We start from the raw sequence: 22,466 nt of genomic DNA, 5'->3' as shown, positions 1-22,466 counted from the left end.
AGTGCACCTCTAGAGCCTTCTCAACCAATTCCTCCATGAAAGCACCAAATGTTTGTAGGTCCACCACTCTAGCTTGACGTTTAAATGTTACCCACTCCATCGCGTAGCTTGTCGGCAATTTCTGCACTAGGCTCTGCATAAAAATGGGATTCTTTAGATGATCCACAAGTTTCGCTGCCTTCAAGTGCTCAGTGAACTCCTCAACAGCACTCCCGAATTCTATTATAGTTTCCAAATTCTCCGAATTGGGACCTGGGAGTTGTCGTATACGGTTAGCTAACATAGTCGATAAAATTTCTGGATTACCGAAGCGCTTTCTCAACTTCTCGATGACTGCTGGTACGTTTTCAGGCAACAGCATACGATGTCTGACAGCTTCTAGTGCCTTTCCTTTAAGGGCTTCCTGAAGCCGAACTAAATTTTCAGCATTTGTAAATCCACACGATAAATTTGCCTGTTCGTATGCACTGATGAACAGTGGCCATTCTTGCGGATCACCAGCAAACTTCGGAAGACTTTTGGAGTAAACCTGTCGAGATGCGATTTGCAACCGTGACGGTCCACTCTGTATTCGGGTGAATTGTTTCGATTCACTTTTTGCACAAACATTAGCCTCTCCATCCGTCGAATCGGAGGAACAATCATTGTCAGGATTCCTTGGGACTCGACATATCGAGCTCCGATTTTGTCCTGTTTTATGTTTTTTTTATCTTGTCGAATTTCATGTTGCTCTTGTTGACGATAGACTTCCCGGTTTGCCCCAGTCTCCTTTTCGTGGTAATCGACTTTGTCTTGCCCAGAAACATTTTCCTCATCAGGATCCGACTCTTCTTCCAAAAGTCCAAAAGTAAATCATGTTTCTTCTGTGCTTCTTGGCGCAGCCTTTCGATCCGTTTCTTCTCTAGTTCTAAGATCTTCCTTTCGTTTTCCTCCTCAAGTTGTTTAATTCGGCTCATTTCCTCTAACCTCTCGAGTTCTCGCATAGCTTTTTCTTTTCTCGATTCCGTTGACAACACACTTCCGCTTTTACGTACACGTCGTGGATCTTTAGGAACATTGTGACCCGTTTTTGTAGTTTCAGAATTAGGAATAGCAGGCGCGAAATAATTTTGTATCGAACTATTAATATTTTCAACACCTAACTGGGATATTTCTTGATCCCCTATCGTAAAATCTTCTTTATTTTTATTTTCTTTCGAAACTTCCGCTTTACTACTATCTTTTACAATGTCTTTTTGAGTATTCTTATTTTTCAAAGACTCACCAACTTGATGGGTTTCTTCGATCTTGCTACTACCGGATCTTACAGTCACATGAGATTGCGACCGCGTTCTTGTCTTCCCTGTCGTTCCAACAGATTGTCGAATGGATTCGTCTTCTCCAATGCACGGCAGGCAAAACCATACCACCTCCGCAATACTATCGTCGACTCCAACGCACGAGAAATGGAACCACTTCCGGCAACGATCGCAGCGAACACTAGCATCGAAGCTGTCGTCCTGGTCACAGCAAGGATAGTTGTATCTCTCCATCAGAAAGAATATAAAATCTTTGAGTAGTGTTTCGTTCGTAAAAAAACAATCCTTGGAGTACTGTTACTTTGAAGCACTCAAAGCTGTAATTATTTTCATGTTTAAATTACATAGGTACAAATAATTATTTTCCTTACATTTTAGTTTTCTATTTAAATTCTTCAGCAACAACAACTTCATTACCATTCAAGTCTGGACAGCGCAAGCAATCAGTCGTTTACTTTCGCGTTCCCGTAATCGTGATCGAGTGCTGTAAGCTGTTATTAACCTTACTCGCCCTGGTGTTTTTATTATCACGCGTTTACCGTGGTCTTGTGGACATTGTGTTCAACCTCGCAATCAGCGAGTGGAGAAGCCGCAACAAGGCCTGCCAAAGTGGCTGGCTTTCATTTCTCGCCAATTCATCGCCATCGCAAATTGGAGTCGGACACGGTGGTCAATCGCACGCACACAATATCAGTGTGGAAGAACGCGCTTAGTGGTGTGATACACCATTTCATTTGTGCCGAGCGCCCAACACGCGATCAGCCGATCGCTAAGTTAAATTGTACTGGTGCATCTCGTGTGAATCGCTGTGAGTGAGAACGTGAGAACGAGCACCGGACTGAAAAGTGCACAATCGCAGCGGCGTCTGCAATCATCCGATCGAGCAGCAGCCGTTACCGCAATCATCGCACTGGTGTGCGTTAGCAAGTAGTTTTATTATTTTTTGTTTTTCTTTGTTTTTTTTATTAGGTTATAGGAATCATTCAAACTATTGCAATTATCAGCCACATAAATGATTGATGAAGGTGGGGGGTCTTTTAATATGGAGATCTCCTTCGATGACTCCCTTTCCGTTGCACAAAAAGGTGCCGGAAAATCGCTTAAGCGCGTTCCGTGTGATACAGAAGAGTCGTCGATTAAAAAGCCCCCCTCTAAGAAATCCACAAACCTCGCCACTCATCCCCCGAACCCCCCCGTTTTAACTCAACCATCGACCTCGCATTCCTCATCTGTTGCTCCTGATCCCTCTCAACCATCCACCTCATCTCCCCCCTCTACCGTCCCCGTTCCCACCCAAACCTCGTCCTCGTCTTCTTCTTCTGTTTTGTCCTCTCCCCGTGTCAAGGTTTATCCAGAGGATGCACCTGGAACTGGTCCATGGGTTGTTTTCTTCCGGCCCAAACCCAACGGGAAATCGCTGAATGTCATTCAGATTATGAAAGATCTGACAAAAAATTATTCCTCCGTGGTCGAAATGAGAAAGGTTAGACCGAACAAACTGCGTGTTGTCGTGGCTGATCGGAAGCAAGCTAACGAGATTGTTGTCGACAATAGATTCATCCTAGAATATCGCGCCTATGTGCCCTGCCATAACGTAGAAATTTCGGGGGTGATTACAGAAACGGGTCTGACGAGCGAATTTATAAAAAAGGGAGATGGCAGATTTAAAAAGCTTCCTCGGTCGATAGTTAAAATTTTGGACTGCCAACAGTTAGGAAAAGTGTCCCAGGAAGAGGGAAAAACAAAATTCACGCCGTCCGACTCGTTTCGAGTAACTTTTGCTGGTTCCGCCCTCCCTGACTACGTTATGGTAGACAAATTGAGGCTACCACTGCGACTCTTCGTGCCAAAGCCCATGACTTGCAACAAATGCAAGTCAGTTGGTCACACAGCAGATTATTGTGCCAACAAGGAGCGCTGTGCCACTTGCGGAGAGCAACATGTGGGGAAATCCTGCAGTGCGACTGAGCATAAGTGTCCATATTGCGGAGGATCCCCACACGTGCTCTCAGCTTGTGAAACTTACAAGAGTCGCTGGGAGAAGCAGAAGCGCTCTTTAAAGGAACGCTCGAAACGTACTTTTGCGGAAATTTTAAAGGGCGCTTCTCTACTGGCTCAACAACAACAACCAATCTCAACACACAATACCTTTTCCGCGTTGCCAGTTGATGAAATGGAAGCGGACACAGCTAGCGAGGGCACACCGTTTATTTTCAAAGGGAATCCCCGGCGCAAAAATGTGACCACTCCCAAAGTTCAAGAACAAGTCCCCACGGTTATATCCTCTGTTAGCTTGCCTAAAAAATCGAGTGCAGCGGACAAGCAAAATCAGGTTCCTCCTGGCTTCCGTGGTAATAGTTCACCTTCGAACAACCCAGCACTCGAGGGGACATCAAAAACCCCAACTGTCCCTATTTTTCCGTCCAGTTCAACTTCCCAATCGGGATTTATAAAGTTGTCTGACCTTTTGGATCAAATCTTCAAGTGTTTTAACGTTTCCGACTCCATCAGAACCATTGTCATTTCAATGCTTCCAGTATTAAAGACAATTTTGCAGCAATTGATGCAAACATGGCCCCTCCTTGCAATGATTATCTCTCTTGATGTCTAATTCAAATAGAGAGGTCGGAGATATCACTGTTTTACAGTGGAATTGTCGTAGTCTTATCCCTAAATTGGATACATTCAAATTTTTAATTCATAACTTCAATTGTGATGTTTTTGCTCTGTCCGAAACGTGGCTTTCTTCGCGAGATGATATCTCTTTCCACGATTTTAATATTATACGCTTGGACCGTGATGATAGATACGGAGGGGTGCTTTTGGGGATCAATAAGTGCCACTCATTTTTTAGAATTGACCTTCCAACTATTGGAGGGATCGAAGCTGTTGCTTGTCATGCAAACATCAGAGGCAAAGACCTCTGTATTGTCAGCTTGTATTGGCCTCCGAGAGCTGCGGTTAGCCGCAAACAACTTGATGACATGTGCTCACTCCTTCCTGAGCCACGATTGATCTTGGGAGACTTCAACTCTCACGGAACTGCCTGGGGGGAACAGTACGACGACAATCGTTCATTGTTGATATATGACCTTTGTAACAGCTTCAATATGACCATTTTGAACACTGGGGAAACAACACGTGTACCTAAACCTCCTGCTAACCCTAGTGCTCTTGACCTCTCGCTTTGCTCGAATTCACTATCGTTAGATTGCAAGTGGAATGTAATCCAGGATCCCAACGGTAGTGATCACTTGCCAATCAAAATTTCCATCACCATTGGGTCGAATTCTTCTGAATCTATAAACATGGCATATGACCTCACAAGACACATTGACTGGAAAAAATATGCGGACGCGATTGCTCTAGCCATCAATTCCAGAGATGGTTTACCTCCATTGGAGGAGTATAACTTCCTTTCTCGTTTGATATATGACAGCGCGGTTCGCGCTCAAACGAAACCCATCCCAGGTTCCACCATTCGCCGAAGGCCTCCCAATCCATGGTGGGATAGCCAATGTTCCAAGCTTTATGTAGAAAAATCGAATGCATTTAAAGCTTTTCGGAAACGTGGAACCCCTGAAAATTTTCAAATGTATTTAGCCCTTGAGAATCAGTTCAAAAATTTGATCAAAGGGAAAAAACGTGCTTATTGGCGAAATTTCGTGGGAGGTTTATCACGAGAAACGTCAATGAAAAAATTATGGAAAGTGGCTCGAAACATGCGAAATCGCTCATCAACGAATGAAAGCGAAGAATATTCACATCGATGGATTTTTAATTTTGCACGGAAGGTTTGTCCTGATTCCGCTCCTGTGCAAAAAATTGTTCGAGACATACCACAAGATAGGTGCGATCTTGATTCCGAGTTTTCGATGGTAGAATTCTCTCTTGCTCTCCTTTCTTGTAACAATTCGGCTCCAGGATCGGATAGAATTAAGTTCAACTTGTTGAAAAACCTCCCTGGTGTGGCGAAACATCGCTTGTTGAATTTATTCAATCGGTTTCTGGAACATAATATTGTTCCAGATGATTGGAGACAAGTACGAGTTATAGCTATTCAAAAACCCGGAAAACCCGCGTCCGACTTCAATTCGTACCGCCCAATAGCAATGCTGTCTTGTATACGGAAATTGTTGGAGAAAATGATCTTGTTTCGCCTTGATCGATGGGTTGAAACGAATGGCCTACTCTCAGATACACAATATGGGTTCCGCAGGGGCAAGGGGACGAATGATTGTCTTGCGTTGCTTTCTTCAGAAATTCAAATGGCTTACGCCGAAAAAAAACAAATGGCTTCAGTATTCTTGGACATAAAGGGGGCGTTTGATTCAGTTTCAATAGAGGTCCTGTCAGACAAATTACACTCTCGGGGTCTGCCGCCTCTATTGAATAATATGTTATATAACTTGCTTTGTGAGAAACATTTGAATTTTTCTCATGGAGATTCGGCAGTGAGTCGGATCTCTTACATGGGCCTCCCTCAGGGCTCATGTTTAAGCCCCCTTTTGTACAACTTCTATGTAAGCGACATCGACAATTGCCTTACACAAAATTGCAACCTAAGACAACTTGCAGATGATGGAGTGGTGTCTGTCGTAGGATCAAACGAATCCGACCTGCAAGGACCCTTACAAGCTACTTTGAACAATTTTTCAACCTGGGCCATTGGGCTAGGGATCGAATTCTCCACGGAGAAAACAGAGATGGTGGTTTTTTCTAGGAAGCATAAACCAGCAAAACCAAAGCTTCAACTTTTGGGTAAACCGATCACTCATGCTATGTCATTCAAGTATCTTGGGGTCTGGTTCGACTCTAAATGTACTTGGGGGGCCCATATTAGGTATCTGAGTAAAAAATGTCAACAAAGAATAAACTTTCTCCGTACAATTACCGGCACCTGGTGGGGAGCCCATCCCGAAGATCTTATAATGTTGTATCGAACAACTATTCTCTCAGTGATGGAGTATGGCAGTTTCTGTTTTCAATCAGCTGCCAAAACACACCTCATTAAACTCGAGCGAATTCAGTATCTTTGTCTCCGTATCGCGTTGGGATGTATGCCCTCAACGCATACCATGAGTCTCGAGGTTTTGGCAGGCCTACTCCCACTAAAAGATCGCTTCAATTTATTATCTCTTCGGTTCCTCATCCGGTGTAAGGTTATGAACCCATTGGTGATCGGAAATTTTGAGCAGCTTATCGAGCTAAATTTTCATTCTGGATTCATGAGCTCATATCATGAATTCATCACCATGCAGGTTGATCCTTCTTCGTATATTCCCAACCGTGTTTGTTTTTCTGACTACATCAATTCCTCTGTACATTTTGATCTGTTCATGAAGGAGAAAATCCATGAAATTCCAGATTATCTTCGATCGAGGATCGCTCCTACGATCTTCAAAGCAAAGTATGGGCGTGTCAATTGTGATAATATGTACTTTACTGATGGGTCCTCTATGAATGAGTCCATAGGATTTGGAGTGTTCAACAAATTTTTTAGCACCTCACACAGTCTTCAGTATCCTTGCTCAGTATATATTGCTGAATTGGCAGCAATACACTGGGCGCTGGACAGCGTCGCCTCACGACCTGTTGAACACTATTACATTGTAACGGATAGTCTTAGCTCTGTCGAAGCTATCCGTTCAGTGAGGCCGGAAAAGCACTCGCCGTACTTCCTTGAGAGAATACGAGAAATTTTGAGTGCTTTATCCAGACGCTGTTATGTCATTACTTTTGTCTGGGTCCCTTCACATTGCTCCATTTCGGGTAATGAGAGGGCTGACTCATTAGCAAAGGTAGGTGCAATTGAAGGCGATATTTATCAGCGTCAAATCGCCTTCAATGAATTTTATTCTTTAGTTCGTAAAAATACCATCGCTAACTGGCAACGCAAGTGGAACGAAGATGAATTGGGCCGGTGGTTCCACTCGATTATCCCTAAGGTTAGCCTCAAACCATGGTTCAAAAGTCTGGACTTGAGTCGGGACTTTATTCGGACCTTCTCCCGACTCATGTCCAATCACTGTTCTTTAGATGCGCTGCTTTTTCGTTTCAAGCTTGCCGACAGCAATCTCTGCGTTTGTGGCCATGGTTACCACGACATCGAACACGTTGTTTGGTCGTGCGAGCTATATTTTGTCGCCAGATCGAATTTAGAAAACTCCCTTCGGGCTCGAGGAAGGCAGCCCAATGTGCCGGTGAGAGATGTGTTGGCTCGGTTAGACCTTGATTACATGTCCCAAATATATGTTTTCCTTAAAGATATCGATCTTCGAGTGTGATTGTTCTTACATCCTTTCCCCCCCATTTTCTCCTCCTTTTCGTCCTTCGCGAGCTATCGGTTCCCTAACATTAGAATAAGTTAAATTGTTAATACATATTAGATGTGAGGATAGTTTAAGAATTCAGTGTGATGTGTGAGTATGAATGTGAAAGTGAGTGTGAGTGTGAGTGTGAACATGGTTACAATCTCCTTACATCCCATCCTTTTCCTAAAGAAAATGTGTCACCCTTCTAAACTCGAGTCAACCGCGAGTAATCGGTTTCCTATTTCATTAACCGTAGAATCAAGAAAACATGTTAATAGTAAAAGTATAGTTGAGAGTTTGGCTTCTTTAAACCTATGTAACTGAGCCTGTACAAATAAACGAATTATAAAAAAAAAAAAAAAAAACAACTTCAATTCGGTTCTAGATTCTATCCAACTATCCTATTTATCTATATTTCCTTTTATTTAATTCAACTTATCATAATAATTCAATTTCGCATAATACCATCTTTCCATTGATTGTAAACAAATATGACGGCCTCCGGCCCGTACCAAATCATCTCCGTCAGCAACAGTGCGCGTTCACAGAACTCGATCCGCTCTCAAGTATACACTGAACGCTGAACAGAACATATGTTCTCTAACAAAGCCATCTAAATCAAGACGCCTAGGAAAATTGACATTGCAAATACATGCAAGTTGGGGAAACTTTTGTTCCCATCGAAATGTGTTCCCTAACACAGTCATCAACACCAAGATGCCTTTCATTACATGGCGTTTGTTCAAATTCTTTACTTACACATCAAATATTCTGAATTCAATAGAATTCTAAAATTGTTTCATTCAATCAATGATTTAATCAATACAAACAAATGATTACTAAGCCAATGGTAGTCTCACGTCAACCTTGCGGTTATATCATAGATATAACCCATTCCTTTTATTTACAAAAAAAATCACGAGTCTTCGCATGCTTTAAAATGATTTCACAAAATCAAACGTTTTCACAATAAAGGCCCATTTATACGTTGCTAGTAGCTGACTTGACAATGAGCAGCTACTGACCCGGTGGACTCGCTTGACAATTGGTTGACTCGCCTTGTCCGTTCACACAGTGTGAGCTGCTGGCGAGAAACTAGATACTACGGCACGGGTTTACCAGGGATGCCAGGCGACTTTTCAAATGTCCATCAAATAGTCAGAAACAGCAATCAGGTCCGAATTTGTCAAATGATTGGTCCAAAATCGACTTCTTTATTGGCAGTTTTCATCTTAGGTTTTCAGTTGAATGTATCATCACACAATTTTATAGCAAAACAAACGCTGATCGTGTTTAAAAATACATACTTTGTGCTGAATTTCTTTGAACTGAAGGTACTATCCGAAAAAGCAGAAAGAGAAAAGGATTCGGGCCAGGAATTAGATGCAAAGAAAAGGAGCAACAAATACAATATTGAAGGAACTCTACGATGAGGATCCCCGAGATTACAGAGCAGTGTTGATAATAACACCTGAACAAGTGAAAAAACTGTTGGATTTAATTGCTCCACGAATACAACGCCAAGATACAGTCATGAGGGATGCTGTACCTGCAAGAGTTAAATTAGAAATGACATTGATGTGCCTTTGTTTTGGAATATCGTTGGGATTGTTGTCGATATTTTTTAGAATCTCGAAAACATCCATAGCTCAGATAATTCCGAAAGGATGTGATGTTATAAATGGTAGTCTAAAAGATTTTTTTTTTAATTTTATTTATTTTGTGAAATGAAAATGATAGTCGATTTGCAGGTGCAATAAATACGCTTCAAAAATTTTAATAATGAATGAAAATGTACTTTTTTAAATCGAATATGTATTCTGTTTCTTAGAACAATACTTTTTTTGTAAGTTGTGATCTGATAATGATTCTATATTAGAGATTCTCAAGAAAACTATCTCAAAAAGAAAGCGTGCCCCGCCAGCGTGCAAAACGAAATAACAATTATTTCGTTTAGAAACTATGAGGGTTTTATTTGTTTTTCCAATAATTTTCAAGTCTATAAATATCTTCACATATTTTCAAATATCTTAAAAATTGAGACATTTCATTACATTTGGCATCACTGATTCGAACGCTAAATTCTGTTTTTGACGTTGTGAAGCATGCAAGTGCGAGTAAATTCAAAAAACTTTGAAGTAGCTCGCACGCCGGATCACACATGACAATAACTGGCATGATGTGTTCACACGGTGTGAGTAGCTGCACTGCAGTAACTGACTAGACCGACTCGTATGCTTACTCGCACCGTCTGAACCCGGCTTAAGTCACATCCTTTAATCCATCTATACTCGCCCACACGATTTGACAGACAGAGAATCCATGAGGTGACTGAATTAAATGACCCTTAACACTGAAAGAAGTCGAAGAAAACATATTTTCTGGATATTTTTCATTCAATTATATGTTTTTTAAATAAATACCAATTAAACCCAAAAATACACAATAGCAATATTACAGGGACGCGCGCAGTCTGTGAAAACACGAGTTACCATTTTTTGCGCGAGTACAGGAGAATTAAAATGATCGCATATATCAGCATCTGGCATCCCTGACTCAAAGCGATGCAACATTCACGACAGTTGAAACCAGTGGGTTGTTCTCGATCAGTACGCAGCCGTTTTGTTTTTGTTTTGTTTAGTGTCAAAGTCAGTTCTATCCTGCACAAATTACGTAAAATTGTAATTGTCCCCAGGATCTGGTAGGTATTTTAATGATGAAAAATCTTTGATTCCCATTAGAGACGAATGAACTCTCAGAGTTTAAAGTCTCTCTAATTCATTACCGATTACCGATTCCCATTGTTGTTTTTGTGTGCTGAAAAGCAATCATACTGAACGTTATTTGAATTGTAGGCAGGATGAACTTTCTCAAGTCGCACTATTATGATAGTCCAGAAGGAACCGACTTGGTCGGGAAAATGTTCACTACCAACAAATATGCATTAATGACCGGTGTTGCTTATTCCTCCGTCGAGGTTTTGATGGTTTCCAAGCCGAAAGGTGTGGTACCGTCACTTGCCCGATATGTCTACTTTACCGGCCCGTTCATGGGAATGGCTTCGGCTTTCACAGTGGGCACTTATGCCGCAACAAAATTGCGTGGAAAGGATGATGCGTAAGTGTTAACTGTATGAGTAATTCTCGTCGTAACAATGAAATTATTCTATGTTATGTCGCTTTCAGATGGAATTACGTTGTTGGAGGTTTCGCAGCGGGGGGTATCTATGGCGCTTGGAAACGTAGTGTAGTTTCCGGACTCGTTTCCGGGTTGTTCTTCAGTATCGCTGCCGCAGTTAAAAAGGATTCAATCGACGAAGGCTGGGAATTTTTCCCGGAAGTGAAGCAGCACGCCCACGGCACGCTCAACCCTAAATGGAACGATTTTACCATAACGCAGGAACGGGAGCGTGGTTGGACGACTGGTAAATAGGTCACATGTTTTGCAACCGAGCTGGTCGAAGTTATTCACGAAGGAAACATTTAGAAAGAAATATATTATGTTGAAAAAACTCGAAAGTCTTTAATTAAGGTTTTATGATAGCCATGTCATGCTGTTATGGAGGTTGGGTAATCGATACGTATCTCCAATTTGGTTCCGAAGGGTTTTTATCATTGTCAGGGCATGAATATTCAAAAGCACTTAACTTAATCACTTCGTTTGAAATATGATGGCATTCAACAAAGTTGCGTAAACAACCCTGCATACTCAAGAGTGACTCCAACTAGTTCTCAACAAACATACAAAGCCATAACAATATACAACGACCATTTTGAAGAAAAGTAAATTTTACACTTATTTAAAGTAGAACCACGATTATCCGCGGAATAGAGCTCCGCGTATAGCGGAAATCGCGGATAACGCAAAAAATGCCTGAAAATGAGGTGCAAATATAAAAAAAGGTATTTCAGCATTAAAACTATATCAACTAAAATCTTTAAATTATCCATCTGTGAAGTCGTGGACTCCATTGGTCAGATAATGTGAAAGCCATGACCAAAACAAAAGAGTAAGCGAATCACTGACAAAATTCGGGAAGTTTTATCGAATTAATATGGAACACTCTTTGGCGGATAATCGACACCGCGGATCACCCGGTCGCGGATAATCGGGGTTCTACTGTAACTGATAAACCTAGTTAACCCATGTAATTCTTACTGTTGACGAAATTTCTTGGTTCTGACTAAAATACATCGCATGTCCGTCATTGCACAAAATCCGCCATCCATTCACAAAACAAAAATCGTTTTTGAACCATTGTGGGTGGAAATTGAACATAGAAAAGTCGATCACTTCAAGAAAATTATCTAATTTCCAGCGCTTTTTGCTTAATCATGATACATTTACGACATTTTTGCACTAATTGAGGGAGTCGATTGGCTCAATCTATTACAACCAGAGGTGTCACCCTTCCTGATTTTTCAGGAATCCCAGACTTTTTAGCACGCTTCCTGATATCCTGACGAACACTCAATTTTTCCTGATTTTTCTGAAATGATCTTGATTTTTCCTGGTTTTTGTACTCTTTACATTATTCGTTATAAATATACTGGTTTACATGCTAAAGTTTTCTGTCATGACAGTTCTCCGGTTAGCACTTGTATATATCTTACATTAAGTTAAAATTTCTGGACGCAATGCTGTACTTAACGTTTTTCATCTCTACCCTCAAATGTTTCGTGGCTTTCCAAAACAGTGCTAGAGAATTTCATGATTGTCTGATGAATTTACGAAATTACCACGAGATTAAAATTGAGGAACAACATTGCTTTATTGAGGATAATGTGTATGTAGATTAGGGTGCCAATGGATGTATGGAAAAAAATCGACCATAAAATTTCAAAAAGTTACCCTATACACAATGTTCACCACCTCGAAAAAACACCCTATGCCAAATATCTGCTCAATCGGACTCAAGGGAGAGTGGCGCAAAGCGGTCAAATTTTGAGTTTTTTGATAATCGAAAAATCACCCAAGCTCCCCCCTTGGGTGATTTTTCGATTATCAAAAAGGAAATCGGGGTTTTCGAAAAAAAAAAATTTGATGCCAAATGTCTTAAAATGGCATGGAACGTTGAGATTTCTTCTTCTTCTTCTTCTTCAATGGCACTAACGTTCCTAGAGGAACTTCGCCGTCTCAACGTAGTTTTACTTGCGTCATTTTTTATTAGTACTTAGTTGAGATTTCTATGCCAAATAACACGCCTTGAGTGCATTCTGAATGGCAAGCTCTAGAATACGCGTGATCACAGTGCAAGTCGGAGGAAATTTCTTTGACGAAAAATTCCCCCGACCAGAACGGGAATCGAACCCGAACACCCGGCATGTTAGTTATGACGCTAACCACTCGGCCACGGGAGCACAACGTTGAGATTTACAGTTATCTAAAAAAAAATTCCGAATGCCCGAATTAACTAATATTTGCAGGGTATATTATCGTGCAAATCAACATTTTTTAACATGTTCCGAATGAAAAATCGAGATAACTATTTTTTTGGCACCCTAAACCATACTTTTCGTTTCGTTTTCCGAAAAAAACCCAGAGTGTCGATTTTTGACAAAAAAAATTTTCGAGATGACACTAGATCTCGATGTTTCATGCAATTTTAAGACATTTGGCATCAAATTTTTTTTTTCGAAAACCCAGATTTCCGAAAAATCACCCAAGGGGGGAGGGTGATTTTTCGATTATCAAAAAACTCAAACTTTGACCGCTTTGCGCCACTCTCGCTTGAGTCCGATTGAGCAGATATTTGGCATAGGGTGTTTTTTCGATGTGGTGAACATTTTTTATGAGGTAATTTTTTTAAATTAGAGATGACCATTTTCATTGGCATCCTAATGTAGATGTATCCCAGAGTTATTAATGTACGAATACGTTTCAGAGTATAAAATTACTCAAGAGAAAAATTTGGAATCCCCAGTCAATATAAAAAGATTTTACATGTATTTTGTTTGTCTGATTCTAAGTAGAATCAACTTTAATTATGGGACTATGGTAAATACAGGTCGGACTCGATTATATATAGTAGACCATTTTTTTTTCAACAATTATTTTCAAATCCTATACATAATCGAATCTCAAGAAATCAATTTTTTCATTAATGTATGAATGTCAAACATTAATAGAAAAGTAGCTTTTTTTGTGATTCAATTATGTATTGGATTCGAAAATTAACGTTGAAAGTGAAATTGCGATTATATATAATCGAGTCCGACCTGTATATCTGTAACCGTACTAAATATAATAAAAATTAGTTGATTAAAAATTAATGTTGATAAAAGATTCATTCCAAAGCATGGATGACGAATTCTGTGAAAATTTGAATATTGATTTCTCTGCAATTGACTGTAGTGATGCTGTAGTTTTTCGGAAGAAATATAAACGATAAAAAAATCAGGCGAAACACTAGCATTTCCGCTTATGCGAGGATTTATACCATGCTTATTAATTCTTCTACATATCCGGTCTTCGCCCGGAGGGAGATATACTCTATTTCTGGTGGGATTTGGAATGGATTCTGTATTATGACCTACTACCAAGAAACCTCTTTCTTACATGTATGGCTCGCAGCAGTTTTCGACGAGGAAGCCAACATGTTCTGGCAGGATAGAATATTTAAGCTGTGTGAAAGATAGCAAAAGAACAGAACTATGGATATAAAATTAAATTATGATGCTTGGATTGAAAATGATGTTTTCGTCGTCCCAAAAATCAACATTAACTTTCCGGACAACCCATCTTTGGTCGGTGGTCTATCTTTTAAACAGCAGATCGTCCGTAGTGGTAAAAAGTTTGCTGATTTGTTCGCATTCAAGGCATGGGTAAGTACATACCAATCCAATGCTCTTCAGGATATATTCAGATGGCGTGACACTTTCAATGTTCCGCTTTCAATATTCATCAACACTTATTTCATTTGTCCTTGTGCCTTCCCCACACATTCATCTTATGAACTTGAAGTTTCATGAAAAGGGATCCTCGCTCGGGCGGAAGCTACGCGGAACAATACAGCCATTGAAGAGCAAACAATTTTCTTCAAGCATTTTACTTTCAACAACTCCAATTTCAGCAATGAATGGCATGTATTTTTTTTTGCGAAAGAAGATTATTGAATTTCTCCGCAACAGCTGCACTGAAGGACGGATGTTTTGATAGGCGTAACGATGACCAGAAAATGGAATGCATACGGAGGATGATAGTGAATAGTCATAGTTTACAGTAAAAAGTAAGTAAGCAGATGTGCTAAGTACGTCCATGTAATGATCGACAGGAATCCGAATGTTCCTAACTTGATTTGATTGAATTGTTCTGATTCCTTTTTTGATGAATTGAACATAAATTCTCCGTTTACGGGGTGTTAATATTGAACGTTTCAGATACTGTGTTGGAATTATCTTCAAATAAGAATAAAACCAACGATACTAGCTGCACACAATTCGAATAAATCCAGCGCAATAAAGTACGCCAAAAACGTGTTCTGAGCAGGTTCGATTGATCGTCCCATATTCTTTCCGAGGAATGTAAAATCTTTCCGTTCCGTGCGATGACTGTGAATCGATACAATCAAAGCAAATGTGCTGCTTTGCCGCCGGTCACCTTTCCATTGAAGACACACAATGGATCCGCTGTTGCATTTTTATTTCGTCCGCGGTGTGGAGGCTGACTATTTCTAGAGCCACCTTTTCCATAGTTATGGCATCGAGCGGAAATTCGCCAAAAGGCGATCTATTATCTAACATTTCTATCGATTGTTTCGTTTAGTGTTAAATACGCGCTCAACTCAACCGAGCATTCAGATTGTCGGTGAAAAGCTGAATAGTTTGAAATTGGTTTCATGGATCGCTGGACAGATTTCTATTAGATCGACAAACAGCGGCGGCTGGGGTCGTTAGACTACACAATCTGTGAGTTTGAATCAGATGCGTTTGAGAAAAAAAAGTTCGAATGAGTTCTTATTTTATTCGTTAGAAAACATCTCTAGTATCCATAGCAAAACATTAAAAATTTTATAGTGTATTTTTTGAGTAAACATTTATATGCACCACATTTCACAATCACAATTATGTAAGTGAATGAAATAATAATTATGTGAACAACAAATCGCAATAATTCAAATACTCAATTCAACTCTATGATATTTTGGCATTAAGCTCTAGTCATTCAGAATCCGGAAATGGCGCTTACGAACTTATACATCTGGTATCAACAATAGTGATTCTTCGGTTGGATCAAGATCGTCCCGAAAATTGGATGAACATAATTTACGTTTACCGATTTTATTCTACCGTCAAGTGTTAAATGTTAATTTGTGGAAGTGTTGTTCATGTGTTCCGCCTGTCCAACTTCTATCTATAATTACAAGCAAAGGCGTGTTCTTTAACTATAACATAGGCTGAATGCGAACATCCCCGCGGCACCTGCTTCGTCGGGCAGCAACACTTTTATTATCACGTATTTATGCACCCACGATGTTTTTCTAGAGGCTTTTATGGTGGGAAAAAAGGTTAGGATGGGCGCAGGGCAGCAAACGAACAAAAAGATAAAACGCGAAGGGAAGGTTGATTGTGACTATATTTTTGGACAAATTGTTATGCTCTGATGATCCGTGGTGTTATTATATTATTTTTGCATACTGTGGAGGGAGGGTCGATTTACCCAGTGGCACTTTTGTTGCTTTGGGGTCCCACATGCGGGTACTGAGTCATATTTTGTATAGGAAATAGTGTCTATTCAAACATTCGGGTGCTAGTGGATTGCATTTTAGCCTCTATACGGCCTGCAGGTTGTTCCATAGGAGTGTACATGCAGTGATGCGGTTCACTCTTGCTTACCGTTACGGCGTATAATCTGCGTGGGAACATCGATCAGCGGATATCGTACCGGCGAAGCGAATGAAATTTATTTTATTTGACCTATTTACATTTTCAATACTCTCAAATTTTCCGCCAAACGTTTCGGGTCACCAAAACAGCATAGGTACCGGGAAAATCGGGAAGGTAACAAGAGCAACAGAAATAGCCGTAGAGAAAAAAGCGTAATATCACAACAGTCATCTAGAAATATTCTGTCGCGGGAAAAACCTCATGGGTAAAAATGCTACACAAAAAGGAGTATTTTTTATCATAAATTTTTTATACCCATACCTCGCTTTACGGCCTAGATACGTTCCACGAAATTCGGCCGCAAAGCGAAAAGCCGTATAAGGAATCAACTATTCTAATACAATTTCATTCAACCAGATCGGTTCTAAATTTGTTAAATATGTAACGTGATTTACCATTCAAAATGCATTTTATCTTTTTATTTTTATTTCATTTTAATCAAAAATTAAATTCATTTAAATTTATTTCTTTTGAATCAAAAATACATACGTAACATAATCATAAAACATACAATACATACAACATACATACATAAAAACCAACAATTATCTCTAAACAAAAATGAAACAACTTCATATTACATGGAATATGTGTATGTATACATAACTAATTTGTATGTTGCTTAAGTTATTGTATCGCAAATATTTTTTCACTTCTGTACAAAAGTGATTTTTGAACCAATCCTCAAAATTTTTTTTGCAGTTATAACGAAACATTTTAGGCCGTAAATCGAAAACGTGCCTCAATTAAAGAGGACCGTTATAGCGAAATGCCGTAAAAGAACGGCCGTATAGCGAGGTATGGGTGTATTTGGTAATGATATTTATTTTGAGGTCACTGTAATGGGGGTAAAGTTCCCATTACAGTGACCTCACAGTCGGCCCCAAGTCATCGATGTGATGCGATCCGAGTCGGCCGCCGACCCGCCGTCTGAAGCGACGGTTCAATTCAAAATTATTGTACCATGATCTGAATAAATTCTCACATTTATAGGTATTTTGGTTTGACCATATGGCTAGTTTGTATGAAAACGTTGCGCTGTTTTTCTGTGAGGCATGTATACCCATCATGTTTTTTCCTTGTCAGAACATTTCTAGTGCAATTTTAATCTTCTTTCTAGTAGGCTGTGGTGATATTACACTTTTTTTGGGGTTATTTCTGTTGCTCTTATTTACTTCAATATTTTTTTCCGAAAATCGTACAATACTTTGTGAAAAAAAAAAGGAATATATAAGGTCTGAAATGAAAATCGTAAAACTGATCGTGTAACGAAAAATTGTAAAATGATTTTGAACGCCTTTAACTCGACCATTGTCTAGTATGACTCGAGGGGTAGTAAAATTTCGTGATTACAACCTGGAAAAGTCTTAATTTCCGAATGGAATTTCGAAAATTTCAATCCATTTTTCATCCAATTTAATGTTAACGTATGCATTAAAAAAATGGACTATTTTCGGATGGCGATGAAAAAAAACCTACAAAAAATAATTTAATGGAACAAATTTTTCTTAAATATTATGTTTATTAAGCCTACAACAAAAATTATTCAAGGCTGTTGATAAGCAGCAGCAGCAGCAGTGTCAAGCATGATTTTTTCATACTATCAGCTTCACGCCACAGCAAACGAGTTGGACATCCTGAGACACTTTGTGTCCGCCAGACATAGCCGATCTGGTATTTACAACATCCTCTCCCTGTCGCTCCTTAAGCCGGGAGATCGAAACAACCGGCCAAACGGTGAAGGAGAATCTGGCCAAAATGGACATTTTTATGCGGAAGCGTCAGACGAGACCGGCAGTATCTGAGCATCACTGCCGTAATCTTGCAAAGTGACGCAAGCGCCAGAGGGACGAATTTTCAGTACGGGACTTTTCGTAAAATTGCATGTATAATCAGCTTACGCGTACATTACGAAAATCTGATCTGTACAAATTGTGTGCAATTGATGGAAAAACATTGCCATCGGCTTGATTTTTGAAAAAATGCCGTTTTATTTAAGCTATGTTACCAACGCCAGTTTGTTGTGGAAACTGCAAATTTTAATCGCTGTTTCCACAACCGATTGGCGTTCATCCATAAAAGTATGCGAGAATCTGTTTCCAATTATTTTCTCCAAAATGCCGCTGTTGAGCAGAGCATGAGAAGGCATCAGGGAGAAAAGTTCTACACATTTTCCGACTTTGCAACATGCGTTGAACAGGCTAACATAGTTGAGAACCCGATTGTAACAATTATAGACAGCACCATTTTTTCCCAATCCAAAATGCAATTGAAAACATATAAAACACAAAATAATGCCGTCCAAAATCATCCGATGGAAAGCAGATACAGTTTATGCGAGGATGTTTTGGGTTTTGTTACAAAATGCGTTTCGATGGAGGATTTAGAAAAGTGCAGCTTTTCACCAAATCCGACATTTACCCTTCAATCAACACTCAGCTTCAAACCATCTGAAAGAGAAATGAGCAGGTGAGAAAGTAAACAGCGTCAAGAAGCTTTATCGCTTGATACCTGAGGATAAAAGACATCATTGCCATCGAAAGACATCAATTCTGGTAATCAACAATGAAATTGATGAGTTTAAACTAATTAGTTACAATTTTTATGTTCAATATCTGATCGATCAAGGATAATTTTTTCCTTTGAGATGAGTTTGATTTTATGAATTTAAATATTTGACGAGATTTATAAACAGAGCAAAGTACATGATTTGTAGTTCTGAAACAAAATTGCTATTATAAATGTAGCACTGCATGGAGATGGACTGTTTTGAATTAAAATGTTTGGCATGATGAGCTTTTCGGAAAAGTGATTTTCATTATGCTAAACGTTTATTACGGAAGATGTTGTTATGTGAAGTTTGCTGTCCTTGCTAATCCATTCTATGCTATCAGATCAGATAAAAAAATTACTTCGCATCACAATCAAATTACGACACACCACAGGGAAAATGGCGCTTGCGCCACATCACAGTGGAAATGGCGCTTGCGCCACTCCGTTTTTAGGCTTTTACGAGGTCATTTTTTCACATTTCTGTAAAACTCCGCAGTTGTTTGAAAGCATTTGGTATTCTTTATCGATCTATAACAAAAAAGGAAAATGTCAATTTTGGCGCTTACGTCACTTTGCGAGATTACGGCAGAGCAGGCAATCACCCAGAAGGAGTGCAGGTGCTGGTGAAAAACTTGTTTCCGGCTTTCCGGTCTTTTCATGCTCATAATGGAAGACGAGACGTGCTTGATGCTAGAATTCAACGAATGGCCGGGGACCGAGTAACTTGGTAACTTGGGGACGTTCCCCAAGTAAGCGATGTCGTCAAATATATCATCCACATCAAGTTCTCGAAGAAGGTCCTTCTCTGACAGACGAGAAGGGAATGTCCAAGCCGCTCTTCTTTCGAGTCATATGATGAACGGGGAACTAGAAGATCAATGGAGATAAACATTGTCGCGTAAACTGACAAATAGAAGTTTTAGGTTCATCCATTTAAGAAAATCAACATGATAAAATTGTAATACTGAAATATATTGATATCGCGGGACATTTTCGTTCCTTTTGCCAAATGCGGGACGTTTCGCGGGACGTAATCCTACGCGGGACGTCTGGTCAGTTTACATTAAAGGTAATCATTAAAGCTCGGACCATGAGATGAATGTAGCTATCGCGTCCTAGGTTCAAGAAAAGTCTGAAGAACTTTTCAGTGACGGTATGAAAAAACATTGTAACACTTTGGCAGAAATGTGTAATGCTTAACGGTGAGTATGTTGAAAAATATATACATGATCTTTTTGTTTGCCCAATCTACTTGTTTTTGTATGTCTTCTACAATCGTGTGTGCATTACTCATCCAATTTCACGATGATTAACGCTGAGAAAATGCAATTAGAATCAACATTTACAAGCGCACGATTTTTTTTTCAGTGCCAATCAAACAATTAATTGAAGTTCCTCTCAGTTTTATTTGACGTTTGACATAACAGCCCACTTAGCGAGTGGAATTTGATAATTAGGTTTCCTTTCTAGCCCATTTAGTGGACAAGCACTGTACCACTATCAATGCGAACCCTACTGTGCAAATCAGTCACGTGTAAATCGCTCGCTCGAAGTGAAAATGCAATGCAGGAATAGGAGAGAATACAAATATACTTAAGCTCCGCCCTCGTTCCGGGTGGATGTTAACCCTTTCGTTACGAGCGTCGTCTATAGACGACATCCGCGCGACGAGCTGTGTGTACGAGTGTCGTCTTCAGACGACATGAAATTCATACTGCTCTTCGATCACACGAGCGCGATGTGCATACTTTTCGGCGCAGTGCTCCGTACAGGGGTAGCACTTTGGCGGAGCACACTGCCGTAATGAAAGAGTTAAAGGAAATTTCATTTGTGATTTCATTCTCACTCCCGATTTATCAGTCACCCGATTAGCAACCAGACACTAATGATCCTCGAGGCAACGGTGCTCTTCATAGGAGGTCCGGGAAAACTTGTAGAGCGCATGCATCGGTTGATAGTCAGGATCTCGAACACAGAACAGCTATCGGAGAAGTGGAAGGACGGGGTAATCTGCCCCATCTATAAAAAAAACGAGACAAGCTGAATTGTGGGAACAACCGTTCCATCACAATACCGAATGATACTTACAAAATTCTGTCTCAGATCCTCTTTCGCCGTCTATCGGCAAAAGTAAATAGATTAGTGGGAAATTATCAGGCTGGATTCATGCCCGGTCAGATTTTTACACTGCGGCAGATCCTCCAAAATTGTCGCAAGTATCAGGTCCCTACGCACCACATCTACGTCGATTTCAAGGCCGCATATGATACAACCGACCGACGACAGCTATGGAGAATCATGGACGAACACGGCTTTCCCCGAATACTGACAAAACTGATTCAGGCAACGATGAACGGTATGCGGTGCAGTGTGTGGATCTCAGGCGATCTGCCGGGATCGTTTGAGACTCACAGAGGACTTCGACAAGGTGATGAACTCTCCTGTCTGCTATTCAAAGTAGCGCTGGAAGGTGTTATGCGGAGAGCGGTCTTCAACATGCGGCGCACGATTTTCAACAAGTCTAGTCAATTTATCTCCTTCGCCAACGACGTGGACATAATCGGAAGAACACATGCGGCTTGGGATCAATGCATCTAAGACTAAATACATGCAGGAGGGAGTAATCGTAACAGAATTCTTCTTGGTAGTAGTAGTGTGGTCGACGGCGACGAGCTCGAGGTGGTTGAGGATTTTGTCTACCTTGTCTCGTTGAAACCACTGACAACAACAACTTGTCTACCTTGTTTCGTTGAAACCACTGACAACAACAACAGCCTTGGAATTCGAAGACGCATAGTTAATGGAAGTCGTGCCTACTATGGACTCCGCAAATCCTTAAGGTCCAACAAACTCCGACCAGGTGTAGCAGGATTTAGGAAGAGTCGGTACAGCTGAGAGTTGGGGAACTACAGCTATGAATCGAGTACATTAGCGGAACAATGTTGTGAATCAGTTCCAATCTCTTCAAGGGATGTAGCATCATTGTAAATAATTAAATCTTTTCACTACTACTGACATTATTCCATTCTAATTTCAGGCAGCGAGTAGCCAACATCAGCGAGCGAGCTTTCGAAGACACCAAGTGCTCGTGAGTCCTCTTCGAGCATCGTCCATGCTCCGTGCTCATAGTGAACAACCGGTCGAATTAGGGATTTGTACATGGTACACTTCGTACGGGGTCGGAGTTAAGTACACGTTTAACTTTTCAATATGACCTATCTGTTTTGATCGATTCTCTTTACTGACTTTCTCTTTCAATCACCACGGCCTGGTATACAGATTTTGCGCCAGTCTTACCACATAGTTTGATAAACGAGGATCCCTTCTACATTCCTGATCATCGAACAGATTAGGGTCTGCTTTTCCCGCTGAGTTATCAGCGATAGAAAATGTCGATTAAGAGAATCGATCAAAAC

At 40.2% G+C, this 22,466-nt stretch overlaps 1 protein-coding gene across 2 annotated transcripts in view; it reads left to right on the top strand.

Moving 5' to 3' along the window:
• LOC129765298 (NADH dehydrogenase [ubiquinone] 1 alpha subcomplex subunit 11) overlaps positions 1-11,122 on the top strand; it is a 245,029-nt gene extending 233,907 nt beyond the window's left edge. Inside the window, exons 1-3 of one of the 2 annotated variants that reach the window (XM_055765453.1) lie at positions 10,162-10,313; positions 10,468-10,729; positions 10,798-11,121. In XM_055765453.1, coding sequence (XP_055621428.1) covers positions 10,473-10,729; positions 10,798-11,044 — 504 coding nt within the window. In that variant the 5' untranslated portion in view covers positions 10,162-10,313; positions 10,468-10,472 and the 3' untranslated portion in view covers positions 11,045-11,121. Of the gene's footprint in view, positions 1-10,161; positions 10,314-10,467; positions 10,730-10,797 lie in introns of those variants that run through there. The other variant, XM_055765454.1, reaches the window with a different exon arrangement.
• The last annotated feature ends 11,344 nt before the right edge of the window (positions 11,123-22,466 follow it).

This window comes from Toxorhynchites rutilus, chromosome 2 (genome assembly GCF_029784135.1).
Source record: "Toxorhynchites rutilus septentrionalis strain SRP chromosome 2, ASM2978413v1, whole genome shotgun sequence".
NCBI classification, from domain to species: domain Eukaryota; kingdom Metazoa; phylum Arthropoda; class Insecta; order Diptera; family Culicidae; genus Toxorhynchites; species Toxorhynchites rutilus.
Note: the sequence above shows the minus strand (reverse complement) of the source record. Positions and strands in the feature narration are given on the sequence as shown.